At 44.7% G+C, this 15088-nt stretch overlaps 1 protein-coding gene across 1 annotated transcript in view; it reads left to right on the forward strand.

The window, feature by feature from the left end:
• XYLT1 (xylosyltransferase 1) overlaps positions 1–15088 on the forward strand; it is a 202236-nt gene that overhangs the window by 152138 nt on the left and 35010 nt on the right. Inside the window, exon 6 of the mRNA XM_063143471.1 lies at positions 5884–5964. Within this exon, the coding sequence (XP_062999541.1) occupies positions 5884–5964 (81 nt within the window). The remainder of the gene's footprint in view (positions 1–5883; positions 5965–15088) is intronic.

The following is a 15088-nucleotide window of genomic DNA, read 5'->3' on the forward strand; positions in this document are numbered from 1 at the left end:
GGCAGGAAAATATCCAATTCCTTCAATGGGCAGATGACGGAATGAAAGACACCTGATGATCCGCAAAGCACAGATGGGACCGATTTAACAAACTCTATATGTCCCTGGAGCAGACCTGTGGAAATTCATGAGACTCAGGCCTCATCTACACCTGCAGCCCTTTGGGGAAGGGGAGGGGCGATCTTGTCCATCACTCCAATCCAACCTTTCCCAAGCCAGTGTCCTCCAGATGTTTGAGACTTCAACTCCCATCATCCCCAGCCAGCATGGCCCATGGTCAGGCTGTTCTAACCACCGTACCACACTGGTTAAGTATACCTTTCTCCTACCCACTGTTCCTCCTGTACAAATATGCCTACAATGTGCAGTTCTGCCCAAACAGTCGGATTGAGCGTTGTTGCTCTTCATCAGATTTTATGGTCCAGTTTAAAAGGCATCAAATCCCCTGGCAAAACCCAGATAAGCCTTGAATGGGCGCTGGAGCTTCAGGTGTTCCTTCAAAATACACACCACGTATTATTTTCCTTTTCGGCGTTAAGAGCTGTAGCAAAATCCCTGCCCGTATTCTACTAGAGTGGGGCTTCCTCGCACCTTGGGCCCATGGTCAATTTCACAATCAGGCGCATATCTGTTAAACAGATCCAGCCCCCATTTTGCTGCAGCGGATCCGGAAACATTTCCGACACCGTTTCACCCACGCGGGTAGCGGCTTCTCACCAAAGCGGCATCTTCTCCTCCACTGTGAAGAGGATAAGAAATAGGTTTTGCCAGACGACCGTTGTGCTGTTTGTGAAACCCATCCAAGAGAGGGTTTCCCCAGCCCTTATCAGAGCGCTGCAGATTTTCAGCACTACGAATCCTGGCATGCAGCCCAAATTCACTCACATCTTGGATGGGCTGGCCAATACAGTACTTTAAATGCAGGAAAGGCGATCAGACGGTGTGTGAGATAGGGACACCTTTTCATCCATTGCAAACAAGGCTGGCTTCTGCATCTTAGAGCCCAAGACGCCACCGCAGGGCACGTTGGCGTGAATATTTGGCCTACATCCTTGCCTTGTCCCCTGGCTGAGGGCTTATCTAGTGGCTAGCAGGGTCTATAAAGCAAAGGTGGTGTCCCAATTTCTATTTGGTGCCCTAGTATGGCTTCCTCTCTAAAAGAACTCACTGGAAGGTGTTCAATCTTCCTTTCTAAGGCCAATATTCAGAGTTCCAAGATGTGTCGCTAGCACAGTCTTAAATCTGGAAGCTGGGCTGAGTACCCTAAAATGTATAGGGTGGGTACATACACCCTACTTCTGGCTCCGTTGCAATTTAAGTCCTCTCCCTAATTCACTCACCTCAATGGTCTGGACGGACTCTTATAAATCCCCATGGGTCAAAGCAGTTCAGCTAAAACTTACCACCATAGGGCTCTCCCATGACCATCTGTTATCGCTTGACAGCACCAAAAGGATCATTAAGCAGAGTCTCCTGGACATTGATGCTCAGGAGCTACAGCAAGCTGCACGGGGCCCATGTTCCCCGTATGCCTTGGGGCTACGGGACCACGACCAAAACAGTGTACTTCTGTACTTAAGCTGGTTATCTATACCCAATTATAGGCGGACATTCTCCCTAGCAAGGCTTAATGCTATGCCTTCTAGGGTAATGGAGGGCAGATTTGGGAAAGTTCCACTATCAGATAGATACTGCCCCTGTAACAACGAGGAAGTGGAATCTATCTCCCTCGTATTATTCAACTGCAGCTTCTATCAGGAGGCAAGAAAAGCCCTTATCCATCCTTTCATGCAACGATTACCTGGACGATCGTCCGTGATCCTTATGTCGGTCCTTTTACAGGCTCAAGATAAGCATACCACCGAACAAGTCGCTAAATTTCTTAATCAGGCAGTCCTTACCAGATCAGTCGTGGTGACAAGACTTCCTTTTGCTTCTAGTACAGAACTTTAAGGAGGCTTCACGCAATCATACTCTGTTTTACTTCCATGTATTTAAAATATTTCTTATGTGTTTTCATATGTTTTATTGGTCTGTTGACTGTAATAAAAAGAATTGATATAGGCCTGGGAAGCTGGCCACCATTTTGAAATTCCCCACAATGCCCCCAGAATGGCTATTACGCCGTGGCACTGTGGGTAATTAAAATGGCCCTGCTGCCGCACGTCACAGTGGTACGGATGCTGCCACCTATCACCACCAGCGAGTTACGTGTGTGGAGGGGGAGCACTGATATCGGGAAGGGACCCACCAAATGGCAGTCACCTTGGGGTAGGGCTGAAAATTTGATGCAGACCTAGGGCATGTCTAGACAGGTCAATATCCCGGGGGTCGTCCCGTCGCATCCACATGATGCACAAGGGATCCTGGGAGCAGGGAGGGATGATTCCTCCCTTTCCCCGGGATATCACCCTACCCTTTAATCCGGACTTTTCCTGCAGCCTCGGGACGATCCCGAAACTGTGGGACATGTGGCAGGCTGTCCTGGATTCGTCCCTGCTCCTCATGAGTAACTGCAAGGAGCTGAGAACCAGGCATGGGGCACAGAGCTCCTCAGGAGGTCCATGCCCATCAGGGGTGGGGTGGGGGGAGCTGGAGGTTTTTTAAAAAAACAACAACCACACCTTTGCGATGGAGCGCTCTTGCGCTCTTTTTCGATTAAAAAAATGGTGGGCGCGACGTCCTCTTCCTCCCAGGACGTCACGCACCGCATGTAGACTGAGGGGGAGGACCTCGCGATCATCATATTGCGATATCCTCCTCCTCCACCCACCTTGTCTAGCCGTGCCCTTAGTTATCATAGAATCATAGGATAGCAGAGTTGGAAGGGGCCTACAAGGCCATCGAGTCCAACCCCCTCCTTAATGCAGGAATCCACCTAAAGCATCCCTGACAGATGGTTGTCCAGCTGCCTCTTGAAGGCCTCTAGTGTGGGAGAGCCCACAACCTCCCTAGGTAACTGGTTCCATTGTCATACTGCTCTAACAATCAGGAAGTTTTTCCTGATGTCCAGCTGGAATCTGGCTTCCTTTAACTTGAGCCCATTATTATGATTCCTTTCTTTTTATTTTCACATTTCTTTTTTTCCCATTTTACTTAAAAACCTTAACAGCACAGTTACTGTAAACGAGAGTATGATTCAATTCAATTCAACAAGGTTGTTCCGACCAGTGGAGTCTGGTGGCTCCAATTTCAGTGGGGCTGAATTCCATTCTGGGTTTCAGTCAGAACCAGCCAGAACTTGAAAGGAACTAGCCAAGGTGCTGAACCCAGGGCAGATAGGAACCTCATTGGAACCTGGGGGGGGGGGGGATTTTGCTTTCCTCCCTCCCAGTCTAATGTTTTACACTCCTTCTCTATTCCAGAATGCATGGGACCCATAATAGACCAGAAGGTTTGGTTCAGACCAAAACCTGGGGTGGACTCACCACCCCACTGACTTTGGATGCACCAACCTGCCTGGACAAACTGTATCCACATCTTGAGCTGCTTAGAAAACTCAAAAGCAGCTCAGTAGAAAAGATGTGTTAGAGAACATGATTTATTTTTATTTTTATTTTATTTTTAAAAAAACATTATTATTAGTAGAAGTATGATTGCACAAGGTCTTGGACCTATTAGCTAATTCATCCTTGGTGTGGGTGGGTGTGGGGGTGTTTCCCCCCCCTTTAACCAAAGACCCTTAAATTTATTCTTGGAGGAAGCCAAAGCATAAAAGTAAAGATAATCTCTGAAACGATCATTTTAGCATGCTGGCATTTGCCTAGAAATGCACCCTAAGATGTCAACCATTCAGGCCTCTTCATGTGGAAATATGGCTAAGTAAATTCCCTAAATGTCTATTCATCCCGCGTAAGATGGCGAACCGGTGAAGCAGCAAATGTGAAAATTGGCATGGCTTTACGATATATATATATATGCACACGATGCCAAATTGCGATGCAAATTCTGACCCCGGGAGACTTTTCAAGCGTGCATGAGTGCACATCAAAGGAAGGTCCCAGGATGCCCCCATCTACCCATTTAGGTTGATTGATAGACAGATGCTCCAATTGCTCTGGACTTAGTCAATGGTTAACTTGTTCGTTATTCATCGGAGCAATAATGAACTGCTACTTCAGATGGCTGGAGAGTTTTGTAAACGCGAGCTGCTGAGAGGACGCGCCGTTTTGATGGAGTCGCCCGGATTTTTTGTTGTCGTCGTCGTTTCTTTATTTTTGGCTGCCCGCACAACTTCGAGCATGAATCGTTTCAGCTCCGTGGGGAGCTTATTGAAAAGGGGCTTGCCGCAGCTTTTGAGAACCAAGTCCCTCACGTTTGGGGCTTATGCGCCATTGCGGATGTGCCCGTCGCCACATTTAACATCTGGCTCAGTGAGACGTGAAACCGAAGGTGGCAATTTATCCTCACTAACTAGCTGGAAAGCTCCTCTTCAGGGCTTCCTGTCGGTCAGCCATGCTTTCTTCCAGGATGCTGCGGACTGTTAAAAGTTCGTAGAGGCTATTTCACTCCCAACTTCCACCCTGTTCTCCATTTTCTTTTTCTTTTTCCAACTGACAATCAACAACGTCATAGTTACGGAGCATGCTCAGAGCTCAGCGGGTTCTTGGCTACCATCTTGTTGGCAGTCACTACCCACGTTCATAGGCGTGCACAGCTCATTTCATTAGGGTGTGCACCTTAAAAGCCCTGATTGGAGCGGAGGAGGTGGAAAGTGGAGGTTGAGAAATCACACTTTCGGGGGGGGGGCGTTAGCATGCCGGGGGGGGGGGGTTACGTACTTTCCAGAGGCTCCAGAAAGCACTTTCCTATCCCCCTTAAAAACCTGATTCAAGCAGGAGGGGTGCAGGAAAGTGGAGGTGGCCCCAGAAAATTAGGGTGTGCCTAGGCACACCCGGCACATCCCATGTGCACACCTATGCCCATGTTTGCTATTAGAGAGAGTTATTTATTTATTTATTTATTATGCTCAGCTATGCTAACAGTGTTGATAAAGAGAGGGAGGAGAAGTTGATTTTTAAATTCCTGAGGGCTGGAGCAAAAAGAGAGGGAGAGAAAGAGAGAGAGAGAGAGAGTAAAATGTGGTGCCTTAAAGTCTAACCAATTTATTGTGGCATAAATGTTTGTGGATGCTACAAAACTTCTGTTAGTCTCTGTGGGCCGCGAGACTTTTCTTTGCGTGTGTTGGTTTTAAAATGTCCTTAAGTCTGCTGTTTTCTCATTTGTCACTTCCAAGTATTCTGATGGGGCGTGATGGATTTTGTGCGTGTGCTTCTTTCACACTCCGTGTGTGTTTTTAAGATGTGCTTTCAACAAAGCTGTGGTTCTAGAGGGAGGGCTGTTCAGAGCTAGGCTGATCAAATTCAACTGCATTTCAAATCTGTATATCAAAAAAATATATCAACTGAGAAGCAGTTTATAGATGAAATGCATTTCTGTTTGCCCTACTCCCTCATACATTTTCAAAACGCAATTAATTAAGGGATGTCTTTCAGCCATGTAACAATTGGTGTCATTTAAGCCGAAGCTGTTCTTAATGATTAGGAAATTCAGAATATTTCTGTTCAGGAAGGAGAAGAGGCACAGAGACTCTTCTAGGGCGATTCTTAGTTGACTTTGGCAACTAGACAAATGGCTTTTTCCAAATCTGAACTTGTGTCTCTCTGATAAAGTTCACGGCATTTGTGGCTAACTTTAGCCTTCTTTTTTAAGTGCTGTTTTTACTGGTATTTTGGTTTTAAATGGAAATGTTTTAATTTGTTGTTTTCCTCTTTTCCTCTTTTCACTGTTTTATTCCTATGTTCACCGCTCTGGAAACTATTTTAGATAGGGACCAGTATGTAAATATGGTAAATCAATCAATAATGTCCAATTGTTTTACAGGACAAATGACCAGCTCGTTGCATTCCTATCCAGATATCGAGACATGAACTTCTTGAAGTCCCATGGAAGAGACAATGCAAGGTAATGCGACCTTTTCTGTGAGCCTTCATGGAGCAGCTAAAATGATAATTGCCTTTTTACCATTGTGTATACTCCCGGTAAAGCAGTTGTAGGCAACGTGGTGTCCATGGCCACCTTTTTGGGCTCCCCCCAAAATGCCCAACCTCTCCCATTCCCCCCCCCTCAAAAAAAGATGAACACATTGTCTTACCAGCTGTGGTTTCAAATGACTAGTTTAACGTATTGTAGGTCACCCCCAACCTCTGCTTTGTACCCAATCCTTTAGGCAGGTTATTTGTTCTTTGAGACAAGCCACGCCCCCCATGGCAGCCAGTTTGGGGTGGTGCCCAGGACGATTTCTCAAACTGCCAAATGTGCCCATGAGTCCCAAAAGTCTGCATCTCCCTGAGGTAAAGGATAGACCACTTGATGTGGTTAATTAAACAGGGGCTTTCAGCTTCACGTTTTCCAAGAAAGAACTACACATCAGGCAGTTTTGAGCCGGCAGTTCTCAGTAGAAACTTTTGGACCAGAACTTCTTGTGTTTTGGCGTGGTAGTGTTCAGTACCCAAAGGGAATGACATGGGGAGACGAAGCCTTTCTGAGTGCCATGCCAACTGTCTCATCCACGTTGGAACCGAGCGTGATTGCTCAAAGGTGTTGAAAATCCCCTCTGCACATACTCAGAGGCCCTGTGATTCAGATCTTTTGGTTTAGACTGGCTGCCGACGTCAGTTTCCGGAGCTGAACCTGGCATAAAATTAAGCCCTCATCACACCTTTAGCCTTCCAGTTGAACAGTTTGCTGTTTTTCAGAACGCTTTTATCACTTCTCGCAACACGCCTATCAGTTGGTGGCAGGCGGTGAGGTGCAAACAGCAACACATCTCCGCGCTTTTGTCCCTTGAGTGACAGCGTTGTCGTTTCATTTTCTTGCGGTGTATCAATCTGCTCCAAAATACAAGAAGCTCATTTTAATTTTTTTCTTCGCTTATCTATTTTTCCCCCCAAAAGAAAAAAAAAAAGGCCTTCCTGAGATCAACTTCTGTGTAACAGACATTTTTCTCAATAATGCAGACTGTCTAAGGGCGGAAATATACTGTACACTGTGATTCATTTGCTGAGGGGGGAGACGAACTATCATTCATTGTTGCCTCTAATTCTCAACTTGGGTGGTTCTATTCCACCTGTCAGTTTGGAAGTGAAGCAAAAAATAAGCAAATGGTTTCTGCATACTTGCAGAACTTCCTGTAGGTAAGCAGAAGTAAATTTGTGTGTGAATTGAAAGGAAAGTGGGGGGGCGGGGGGAGGAATATCTTTTTAAAAAACCAAACACCCCAACAAGAATCTATGGCCAGATCTAGACCTTGTGCTGAATCATTACGAATGTGGAATAAAAAGCAGGATATAACACTATGAAAGCAGTATATGGAATGTGTAATGTGCCCCAACAGTTATCAGTGCACTTCTATACTGCTATAAAGCAGTCGTGTACATAAGAACATCAGAAGAGCCCTGCTGGATCAGACCAAGGGTCCATCTAGTTCAGCACTCTGTTCACACGGTGGCCAACCAGCCATCGGCCAGGGATGAACAAGCAGGACATGGTGCAACAGCACCCTCCCACCCATGTTCCCCAGCAACTGGTGCACGCAGGCTTACTGCCTCGAATACTGGAGATAGCACACAACCATCAGGGCTAGTAGCCATTGATAGCCTTTGCCCCTAGGAATTCATCCAACCCTCTTTTTAAAAGGGGTGGCCGTCACTACATCTTGTGGTAGTGAGTTCCATAATTTAAGTATGTGCTGTGTGAAGAAGTACTTCCTTTTATTTATCCTGGATCTCCCACCAATCAGCTTCATGGGATGACCCCAGGGGGTTCTAGTATTATGGGAGAGGGAGAAAAATCTCTCCCTATCCACATTCTCCACACCATGCATAATTTTGTACACCTCTATCATGTCTCCCCTTAGCCTCCTTTTTCCCAAGCTAAACAATCCCGGTTGATGTAACCTTCCCTCATAGGGGAGATGCTCCAGCCCCTTAATCATTTTAGTTGCCCTGCTCTGCACTTTTTCCAGCTCTATAATATCCCTTTTTAGGTGTGGTGACCAGAACTGTACACGGTATTCTAAGTGTGGTCGCACCATCGATTTGTATAAGGGCAGTACGATACTGGCTGTTTTATTCTCAATTCCTTTTCTTATAATGCATAACGCGGAGTTTGCCTTCTTTACAGCGGAGATCTAATCTATGTCAGTGACTTCCGTAGAGCGTTGAAACACGTAATATTGAGGGTGTCATTTGTTGGGGTAGAGAAAGGAGTGGGAGGAGGCTTGGACTCCAAATTCCCTGCCCTCCGGCCAAAGTTTACACTCCATCCATTTATTCAGATGCTGCTTTTCTATGGTAAACCATGCTCCAAGTGGTTCACAACACCCAGAAAGTTTACAGCAGGAAAACGTCACAACATGTCAAGATAATTCACTAATGATGACAACCAAATTTAAGTAGTCGTACAAATATTAACGGGCTAATCAAAACACACTCAGCTGAATAAATATACACTAAGATTAAACACTCCACCAATCATTCATATTGAAGCTAAGCAATAGGAATATAACAGACTCAAATAGAAGCAACGATAATGCAGCTTATCCGAAACCAGGGGAGGATGGTGATTCTGATGTCAGTGGGGTGATGAATCCACTCTGGGTTTCAGTCAGAACCAGTCAGAATCAGGCTTGGATAGCTCCTTTAGGGTTCTGAATGGTTCTGACTGAAACCCGGAGCGGATTCACCACCCCACTGACGTCGGAACCACCATTCAGGTACATAAAAGGATGCCACAGGAAAGTTGGTCAAGAACTACTTTCCATTACCGCAGAAATTAGGACCCGAAATAATGGGTATAAGTTACAGCTACGTAGGTTTTAATTAAATATAAGGGGGGGAAACTTCCTGACAGTAAGATCTGTACAGCAGTGGAATAGTCTACCTACGGAGGTTGAGGGTTCTCCATCTCTGGAGGTTTGAACCTCTCATGGATGGTTGAATTGGTTTTCCTGCACATTGCAGAGGGTTGAGCTAGATGATCCTTGGGGTCCCTTCCAATTCCACAGTTCTATGATAGTAATTGGGGAGGAGTATGATGGTGGTTAATGACTCCAGGGGACGAATGTCATGTGTAGTTTCAGACTTGGGAGTCTTGCCTATGAAGAAAAATGAATTGCAGAATTGGAGAGTGTAATAGAAATATAAGGCCAGTTAAATACACAAACTGTTTACAGAGCAGATCCTTTTGACTTTGGAAATGCATCGCTTCATCCTGACTGGCAGTCTCTGCCTTAGCTGACGTTCCTGTCAGACGGCAGAGTTAAATTGGAAAAGCAATAAGAAAAGGTCAGGTAGATGCCTTCTATTTGGATCTGACTCACCTGTTCACCGCTCCTCAAACCCTGCGGCTGACAAAATATTTTTTTAAAAAAAGAACAGAGGACGAGTTATGACAGTTCCTCACAGAGCCGAATTGGGGATGCCAGCCTCAGCTGGGACCAGAACAATTTAGACGAATCAAACCCACAAATCTGCTCATTAATTTAATAATACAGTGTTCTAATATGCCACTTGGCCTCTCTTCTGAGGAATAATAGCTTGTGTCTTTAATGGGAACTCTCCCTTCGGAATACATAAACAGTTAATTACATCTTAGAATTGCGCTGTGATAGATAGGTATGCTGACATAGTATCAATTCATGTATTACGCTATGTTATGTTATTATGTTATCGCCTTTAAGTTGTTTTTATCAAAAGTTTTTAGATTAATTACAACCAAAACGGCAACAGAGCAATAAAATAATTAAAGATGCTTTTGGAAACGTCCTGTCTGGTGGTTCCATACTAGCTGCAAGGTAGGGCATAGGATTGCTCTCCCCACGTTTCGTGGATCACCTCTGTGAAAGCGATGCTATTTCTTTTTCAGCAGGGTTGTCCTTTTATATGCATAACTGATTTTATCTTTAATAATGCTTTCAACCAATTTACCGGGAACAGACATTAAGCTAACCAGCCTGTAATTTCCTACATCCTCCCTGGATCCTTTAAAAAAAAAAAATTGGCTTTACATTGTCCATTCTCCATCCTCTTGTACAAATGCTGTTGCATATTTTTGTTAGATCCTTTTTTAAAAAAAAAATTAAATGGCTTTACATTGTCCACTCTCCATCTTCTTGTACAAAGACTGATCTTAGGGACATGTTACATATTTTTGTTAGATGATCAGATAATTTAGACTTGGATCTTTTTGAAAGCTCTAGGATGGAGTTACCATCTGGACCCTATGATTTATTTGATTTTAATTTGTCCATAAGGTCAAGAAAATCAACTTTTGTTGCTAGTATTTGGATCAGTTTCTCAGGCTCCCTTCTTGAAAACATCAGTTCAGGCACAGGTATCTGTCTCACATCTTCTGCAGTGAACATGGATGAAAAGAATTCATTCAGCTTCTCCACAATCTCCATCCAATGGTCCAGTTGCCTCCCTAACTGGTTTCCTGCTTCTGATATACTTAAATGATTCTTTATCATTATCCTTGATGTTGTTAGCAATATGCTCCTTGGGGAGAGGATATCTTATTGTCTTCTTGCATTTCCTTTGTGCGTGTTTGTGTTCCTTTTTGTCCTCCTCAATTGGGCAAGACTTCTATTTTCTGAAGGAAGCCTTCTTTTCTCTTTTAGCTTCCTTGACACCACTCGTTCACCATGCCAGTGACCTCCTCGACTTGGTACTACCTTTCCTAACCTGCAGCATATATTTATAGAACTTCCTTCTCTGTAAACCTATCCCCCCAAAATGTGCACTTTATTTATTTATTTATTTTAAACATTTATATTCGGTAAAGCAGTAGTTTCTGCAGCTGAAACTCTCCCCACGGCCTGAGTTCGATCCCACCAGAAGCTGGTTTCAGGCAGCCGGCTCGGGTCGACTCAGCCTTCCATCCTCCTGAGGTCGGTAAAATGAGTACCCAGTTAGCTGGGGGAAAGGTAATAACGGCTGGGGAAGGCAACGGCAAACCACCCCGCTATAAGGCCTGCCAGTTAGCTGGGGGAAAGGTACTAATGGCCGGGGAAGGCAACAGCAAACCACCCTGCTATAAGGCCTGCCAAGAAAATGACAGTGAAGAGTCAGTAATGACTCAGTGCTTGCACGAGAGGTTCCTTTCCTTTCTTTTCCTATATCATTAAGATCTCAGAGCGATATACAGATAAAAGCATACAGTATAAAACAATAAATAAGCACAGTTAAAAACAAATTAAACCATAAACCAAGTTAAAACAATATATAATTTAAAAGCAGTTAAAACAGTTAAAACAATGTGCCACTTTACATTATGAGAGCCAACTAAGGGGCACATATATTGAACATGGTCTAACATTCCAAAAAAAATGAGGGTGGTAACAATTCAACGATGGAGAGATGCACACCCAAATTGAGGTTTTGAAGTTGATCAGAGAGATACGGGTGGAAAAATCTTTCCTAGCAAAGTTTCCTTCAATGTGGGTAGTCCCTGTTATGGAAGTCTCTTGTAATGGGTTGTTGTTGTTGTTGTTGTTGTTGTTTTGCTTGCTGTGAACTCTAGATTGTGGTTTACAAGAAGGCAGATTACAGTTTGAGACTGAGAATCTGTTCTTGAATAGTCAAATTTAAAAGGCAAAGGCTGTGGCACAAAACTAACACAATACTTTGGCCCAGGTTCAGCAGTGATACATGAACGTGCTTCTTTTTTTCTTTTCTCCATGATAACAACAAACCTGCCTTTGATGTATTGGTACACAGTTGTGGGTGGCGGCACAAAACTCAGAATTTGTGGCACAAAATGAGCAAATAACCTTGGCTCAAGTTTATAGGGGACAGCCAGTGTGGTGTAGTGATTGGAGTGTTGGACTGGGACACAGGAGTTCTGGGTTCTCCTCGTCACTCAGCCAGAAATCTCACTGGATGACTTTGGACCAGTCACAGATCCTCAGCCTTACATAAGAGCATAAGAACATAAGAAGAGCCCTGCTGGATCAGACCAAGGGGTCACATAGTCCAGCACTCTGATCACACAGTGGCCAACCAGCTGTCGATCAGGGACCCACCAGCAGGACATGGTTGAAACAGCAGCCTCCCACCCATGTCCCCCAGCAAATGGTGTATTACTGCCTCCGATACTGGAGATAGCACAGAACACAGCCATCAGGAGGAGTAGCCATGGATAGCCTTCTCCTCCAGGAATTTATGCAACCCCCTTTTAAAGCCATTTAAATTGGTGGCCATCACTACATCTTGTGGTAGTGAGTTTCATAGTTTAACTATGTGCTGTGTGACGAAGTCCTTCTTTCTATCTCCGACCAATCAGCTTCATGTGATGACTCTAGGTTCGAGCATCATGAGCAAGGGAGAAAAATGCATCCCTTAGTTGTTGTTGTTGTTGTTGTTGTTGTTGTTGTTGTTGTTATTTCTTAACCGCCTCTCCCTCTGGATCAAGGCGGGGTACAACACAAATACAAAACACCATAAAATACATAGAATTGATTAAAAGCGAATACATTATTAAAAGGCATCTTCAAATTCAACTGGGTAGGCCTAGTATTCACCAGGCCCTAGCAAAAGATATGTCATTTTTGTACTTTTGTTCCTGGCACAAAGCTGAGGGTTTGTGGCACAAAACTTAACACAAACCTTTGGTTACCGGTCTGGAGGTGATATGACCACCTTGATTGTGTGTGTGTGTGTGTGTTAACTATGAACCTGCATTGGCTGTAACAGTACACCCTTGTGGATGGTGACACAAAACTCATGATTTGTGGCACAAAACCACACAAAACTGCCCTAAGTTTGGAGGGGATGCTAGTTTGAGGGGTTTAGTTCACAGTCTCTCTCTCTCTCTCTCTGTCTCTCTCGCTCGGCTGCATTACGTGTCTCCTTCTTGGTCGTGTTACACGTCTGCTTTTGAGCAGTTAATCAGGTTGCTGGTCTGAATGACATATCTACTAAATGCTTGGGTATTACTGTAACAATGACTCACCCATTTAATGCCCAGCACTGCTAAGTACTTCACATAAAACACAATTTATTCTTCCTGCAGTCAAGTCTTTTAACCTCTTTGCTTCCTGCAACGCTCACGCTAGCTACTGTATTCACTGGATGGGTTTGGTTGGTTTTTTTGCTCGTTTGAAATTTCATGCTGCCGCTCATTTGGGTTAATTGAGTACAGCGGCTTCTTGAAATATGTCAGCTACAAAAATCATACTTACCGCATCTGGAAAGCGTAATGCAATAATTGCAGGAGCTGTGTATCTGTCGGGGGGTTTTAAAGAAAGAAAAAAGAAAAATGCAAAGGAGGGGCGTTTAGAAATATTGATACCTTACAATGAATGTTCAGTAACTCTTCATCAATTTATGCAAAGCACTTTTGGTCGCCATTTTTTTTTTTTAATAAAAACGAAACCACTTTTACTGCTTGTTCTTGGCAAGGTGCCTTTGCTTGGCTTCTCATTCTATTCTTATTTAAGAAATTGATGTTTGAAATTGCTGCTAAAAGGAAAAATAGGTCTGCCAAAAAGAAATGGAGAACGAACACAATGGAGACCCACTGAAATGAAAAGGATTTAAGTCAGGGGGTGAAATCCAATAGAAGTCCTACTTAGAGGAGACCCATTGAAATGAAAAGGATTTAACTCCGGGGGTGAAATCCAATAGAAGTCCTACTTAGAGGAGACCCATTGAAATGAAAAGGATTTAAGTCAGGGGGTGAAATCCAATAGAAGTCCTACTTAGAGGAGACCCATTGAAATGAAAAGGATTTAAGTCAGTTGGCTTTTACCCAGGGTCCTTTCTTATGTTGATGAGCTCAGCACACTACATCAGCGCTGGTGTAGGGCAGTTCCCATGCCAGCTAGGCATGCAGAAAGTGTTTCCACTGTCGGGACTGGAAGCAGGACCATAGCTACCCCACATGCCAGCACTTGTGGGGTGGGGCACTCACCCCACAGCCCTGCTACCCTCCTCGTGCATTCTTCCCGTTTGTAGAGGAATGCAGTTGAACCCCTTAGAGCAAAGCATTATTCAAGGCCAGTGCAATGTCACAATCAGTCTTGTTATTCTCATGTGTGAATTCACCGTGAGGTGGAGATTGGGGTCGTGTGAGTCTTGTTTCTTAAACACTTCGAGATCAGCTGTTCTGGATAGGGATTGGCAAATGAGCAAGGTTCAAGTTAGCAAGGATTCCTGAGACATCACTTTGCCGCTCGTCTCGCACCCCGATTCCTGTTCACCTTTGCGATCGCTGCTCGCTCCCAGGCAAACAGGACAATTGCACAAGTCGGGCAACAACAGAATGGGAGATTTGCGCAAATTTGCGAATTTATGTCACTTTCCTCCATAGATTCAGTCTGCAGGGCGAATTTGTGCGAATTAGGAAAAGTGCATGAAATCAAAGTGGGGAGTTGTGTAACCAGAGCAGGAGCATGTGTCTGGCAACTTGCAGACATTTTTGGTGGGCGCACTCTCACGCTTGCGTTCGGGGGCTTCGAATAGAGCACGTTGGCATGTTTTGCGAGCAAAAATGTGATACTCCCTATTTCTGGGTGGGGTTGCACGCTCCCTAAAGTTTCAGATCCCTAAGACACCCTTAGGGGCATCTCTAGACCATCTCTATAACCCGTGGTAGTCCCTGGATTGTCCCTGTGTATCCAAATGACACACAGGGGATATCGGGGGCAAGCCAGGACGACTGGGGACTTCCCCTAGGATATCAGGAACCATAAAAAAACCTGATTTTTCCACAGTCCGTGCCCATCCTGCAGAGTGTGGGCTGTGTGGCCACCGCTCCCAGGTTGTCCCATCCTCCCTGCAAGTAGCGGGGCACTTGAAATAGGCATGGAGCTACATGGCAGCAGTCCGTGCCCTTCGAGGATGGGGGGGTAGGAAGTGGGATCATTTTTTTATTTTAATTTTTAATCTACTTTTGTGCTGGGGTGCAAGTGCACTCATCTCCATTGTGTGTGTTTTTTTAAAAAAACGGTGCCCGCAACGTCCCTCTGGGATGTTGCGCGGCTGTCAAGATGCCCAAGGAGGATCACAGAAGCTGGTAAGTCCAC

Source organism: Elgaria multicarinata, chromosome 17, assembly GCF_023053635.1.
Source record: "Elgaria multicarinata webbii isolate HBS135686 ecotype San Diego chromosome 17, rElgMul1.1.pri, whole genome shotgun sequence".
NCBI classification, from domain to species: Eukaryota; Metazoa; Chordata; class Lepidosauria; order Squamata; family Anguidae; genus Elgaria; species Elgaria multicarinata.